Below are 4659 nucleotides of genomic sequence, written 5' to 3'. Positions count from 1 at the left end.
TAAATCATCACTGGTGAAAGATTATGGGTGGGCTAGAGAGCTTGATTGAAGATAAAAGAACGAAAGAGCAACGGCGAGGCGAGCTCCTCGGCAATGAGTAGAGCATGGGCAAAGGGTCTCCTCTTGGCGTAGGACAGCGTCGGTGTGGATCGAGTCGAGTTTATCCTTGAGGTGCTTGAGATGAGGAAGAAGAAGCTTGGGAATAGCTTTCTTGTTAGTCTCCGGCGAGGAAGGAGGGGTCTAGGTGGTGGAGAAGCTTGTCGGCATCGTTCCTCCGCTGGTCCTCCGACATACTCTGGTGAGGATATGGTGATTTTGGTAAGGAGAGGTGAATTCTTCCTCCATAGCTTGGTTGGAGATAAAGCAAGCGCAAGCGAAGGGAGAGGAGGCTTATTTGCGAGACGAGCAGTAGGAAGGGGAGGAGGTGTTGGATGAGGTGGAGATTGGTGGGGCACGGCGGGGGCACGTGGCACGGCTTCTTTGCACAGACGACAAGCACACAACGGCTTCTCGTGAATAGTCCGCGACATGTACAGTTCGTGGAAGAGATTAACGTTCATTCTTTACTCTATCCTCCAAAACTAATCTTCTAAACCTTCAAAAATTCTACAAATGTTTATGTTGATACAAGAAATCAAGAGAAATCAATTTTCTTTGGATTTACTAGAAAAGCTATTGTAAATTTGAAATGAAAATTCCTCTTGAAATGCTATTTTTTGATTTTCCGCTAAGCTGTTTGGCTTCAAGATGGTTTCTAAGATTCGGAAAAATCACCTAAATTCAATTTTTTTAAAGTAGTATTTTACTGGAATAACTTCCAACATAAGTCCTGTATGGAATTGTGCGTTGCTTCATAAAGCATGAGTTTTAATTTTATCAATAATTTAAAATTAAATTCAAATACATTCAAATAAAATATAAATTTTTTATAAATACAAATAAGAATGCTCATGATGCAACGCTCGGTCTTTCGTATGGAAGAAAAACTTCATAATGCAATGCGGTTGGGATTTTGGGAGGAAGATAATCCTTGACCTCGAGACGTGTTGAGAAGTAGTTCGTCTTATCTAGGCCTGTCAATTCATGGACTGCAGCCCAGCCCAAATATGCTTGGTCACGAGGCCAATCGAGTCCGTTACTGATCGAGTAGTCCCAGCAGGCAGCAACCACGACGACGGCGCCGGAGAGGGTATCCAACAAACCCCGAAACGCGCCGCCGTTGCCCTTGCGGCTCGGCTGCTCCCTCTTCAGTTCCCTCCGCAGCCGGCTCGCAAGAGCACCCCGCGGCGGTGGGAGGTGGAGTAAGTCTCCTCCGCGCGCCAGCGGTGGCGGATCAGTTGAGGTAAAGCCTGCTCTGAGTTTTAATCGTCGGATCAGATAGACGGCAAGAAACTCAGGATGCTATTGAACGCGGTAGTAGGAATTACATGCGTAGAAGGGTTCTGGGGTTTCAGTGTATGTTCCCAAATCTTGGCAGAGCAAGCCCTCGTAGGAGAATACCTCTCGGTACCATAACCATACTGCAATGGCCGACTGAAGTGGTAATTGGGTCTACTCATACTCATAGTCATAGGGGTCGATCAGTTATCTCTTCCAACTGTAGTTTATTCCAACTGGAACATAAGTGTCACTGTGCATTCTAGATTTCTAGTGGCAATTATGTTTACCTTATCACAGATACTTTTACAGAATTTATTGCGTACTGGAGAAGAACTGGGAAGCAGAGAAAGGCGAGTGGTGTTTGTTACCGTAGGAACTACATGTTTCGATGCTCTTGTCAAGGCAGTAGATTCCGACGAAGTGAAAGAAGCCTTACTGCATAAGGGTTATACTGATCTCCTGATTCAAATGGGCCGAGGCACATACATGCCATCTAAGGTAACAATTTTCTCTGTACTCTTGGCAAGTTCTATTATATAATGGAATACTGATCGACTAACATTTTGTAGCAGATGAGTTGAGACTAGATATCTTGTAGCTGATACCCTAGATGGTACTCGTTCTTCACATGTGGAAACAAATTGCATTAAGACGTTTTGATGATAAATTATGGCATCTGAGGAGAAAATGACGCGAAGAAAGAGAATAAATGCATTGGGATAAAAAAATACCAGAGGAAATTCAATCATCCAGACTTTGATTATGTTGCACTGTTTTAGTTGAGTTTGTGTAATCATTATATCTTAGGTTTATAGATGACAAAATTGAATTACGATCTGTTACATGGATAACTGGTATATATAGCCATAGGACATGAAAGAACATATCTACCAGATTGGCAGATTCTCTGGATTGTTCTGCATTAGGAGGTAAAAGTAAATTACTCTGGGATATTGAAGGATTTGAAGGAGAAATGACTTGCTCTTGTGATGTTTACTAGTTCCGATTGCGTATTAAAATTTCCCAGATGGCATTAGTTCTTTACAATCATAGAATTAGCTTACAATAGTAACATCATTTATTATTAATAAATCAGATTAAGGCATACTTACATGACAGTCCCCTTTGGCTGAATTATATTTTGCTAATCCAGTGTTAGTCGTATTCATAAAATGGCTTCATTATTTGACCATCTAAGGAGCTTCTATAAGTTCCCTAGGTATTTATGCAACAAATATTTACAAATTAAAAATGCTAAAACCATCACCTTACTGCTAAGTGCCACGCTATAACTAGCATTCACAATTAAGTTCCTCGGCATTGCACAATGAGCATTCACAAATAAAAATTCTAAAAGAACACATAAGTGCTAAGTGCCTTTGCTATTGACTACTCTGGTAAGGTAAACTTGTATGTGTCCCGTATAATGAAACTGACTATTGTTTTTCTTTTTTGTCAAATTAGGCCTTTATATTCGAGAACATTTTGTGTTTTTACATTTTCTTTATTTTCAATACTGCTTACCTGTAAATCTTTTGCTGACTTAATTTTATTTTAAGTGGTAGTGACTTGTACGGCAATCCTATTTGGAGTTTCTAGGCTCATTGCGATTATATGCATGTAAAAGTAATGAATTTATTCTTATTAAATATAGGTCTCAGGAAATTCAACTCTTCAAGTTGATTATTTCACCTTTTCACCAAGCATTGCCGATTACATAAGAGAAGCATCCTTAGTCATCAGTCATGCAGGTGATAATCAAATTATATAGTGGTTGTAGCTTCTTAACCCATTTATGTATTATCTGATTGTGAATTGACCTATTTATATTGGTTGTTCTAAGAATATTGAAGTAGATGTATAGCATTGAATGTTGACTTCTAGTCAGGTCAATGGTAACAAGCTTTATTTTGACAGGATCCGGAAGCATATTGGAGACCCTACAACTGGGCAAACCTCTAATTGTTGTTGTGAATGAAGATCTTATGGATAATCACCAGAGCGAGTTAGCAGAAGAACTTGCCAACAGGAAGCACCTTTTCTGTGCCCGTCCACAAACACTGCAGGAGACTGTTGAGGCAATGGAGCTGAATAATCTCCTGCCTTACATGCCAGGAGATGCCAAGCAAGTTGTCACACTGATCAGCAAATTTCTTGGTTTTCCAGTCGACTGATTGTCTCCATCATTTTTTACTCATCATGAAAATAGAGGGATCATGTGCGCTAGTGATTTAGTCAGAAAGTGCTGGGAGAATGTCAGCTCTAAGCTAAGAGCATTGGACTGCACACTTCTTTCATTCGATCATAAAAAGCTGAAATGAAGTGGCCGAAGAGCCATGATGATATGAAATGGACGGTATGGTGGATGGATCAACTGATCCTAACCCCGGGTAGGCGGGTACAGTGTGATCTGTTCTTTTGGTTCTACAATCCTGGGAGCAATTGATGTAGCTTGGTGGAAAGAGCAACCTTACCTATTGTTCCTATTTTGATACCCTTCATGTAACTACTTACCATCTCTCAGTACAAGGGAAATGTTTTCCAAATTGCATGAAATGTGCTTCCCTTGTTCTTTGATATTGGAGGGTGCATAGGTAGCTGCTCTCCACTGGGTTGCGATCCACTTGAAGGCCAAGGCATGGTTTGAGTTGAAAGATAGGAATTCAGTGCTGCATCGAAGAGTTGGTGAAAGCAAACCCATACGGGCCCTTTGATTGGTATTTGCTACATTCCAGAATGTAACTGCTGTAAGATCCATTTCATTAAACAGAACATTGTGGTTTTGACCTTGATTGGGGGCAGCCCCGTGTAGCAATCTTGCTCGTAGCAATATGCCATATTCTACCATTATTTCAATCCTTCTTGGACTCTCTGAGAGCCATCTTGGTGAGGATGTGTGCTGTACTCTTGCACTACCATCGATTTCCAAATTTCAGCTTTGTTTTAGGGTATGGAGGTTATTTCACGCATCCTCTTCCATGGTGAAGGTATGAAGGTAAAGGCGAAAAGCTCACTTTACTCCCTTGATGACGCATGCATCAGACCCGCTTAACTCCTTAATTTTGTTTTGGTATATTTAATCCCTGTCTCTTCGTTGAAGCGGTTAACGTAGCAGAAATGATGCGGAGCCTATCCTTGTGCTTCAACCGAGTTCTCTGCTTCTCCCAGCGCTTAACGCAGTGCATAGCCGTTTGAGGTGGTGTAAATACCTTTTAGGGGGATTTGTCTAATTCAAGCACACTCAAGTTTTCTTTTTTTTTTAAAAAAAGAAAAAGGATA

The 4659-nt window shown here is 40.9% G+C and overlaps 1 protein-coding gene across 2 annotated transcripts; it reads left to right on the top strand.

The window, feature by feature from the left end:
* The first annotated feature begins 1126 nt into the window (after positions 1-1126).
* LOC112898812 (UDP-N-acetylglucosamine transferase subunit ALG13 homolog) lies at positions 1127-4236 on the top strand. Of its 2 annotated transcripts, XM_025967111.1 has the most exons (5): positions 1127-1342; positions 1421-1541; positions 1690-1878; positions 3035-3131; positions 3298-3554. In XM_025967111.1, exons 2-5 carry the CDS (start codon positions 1428-1430, stop codon positions 3552-3554), a joined length of 657 nt encoding a protein of 218 aa, XP_025822896.1. In that variant the 5' UTR covers positions 1127-1342; positions 1421-1427. The 2 variants fall into 2 exon arrangements, with proteins under 2 accessions (XP_025822896.1, XP_025822897.1); XM_025967112.1 differs by lacking the exon at positions 1127-1342 and having other exon boundaries at positions 1349-1541; positions 3298-4236.
* The last annotated feature ends 423 nt before the right edge of the window (positions 4237-4659 follow it).

Source organism: Panicum hallii, chromosome 7 (assembly GCF_002211085.1).
Source record: "Panicum hallii strain FIL2 chromosome 7, PHallii_v3.1, whole genome shotgun sequence".
Taxonomy (NCBI): Eukaryota; Viridiplantae; Streptophyta; class Magnoliopsida; order Poales; family Poaceae; genus Panicum; species Panicum hallii.
Note: the sequence above shows the minus strand (reverse complement) of the source record. Positions and strands in the feature narration are given on the sequence as shown.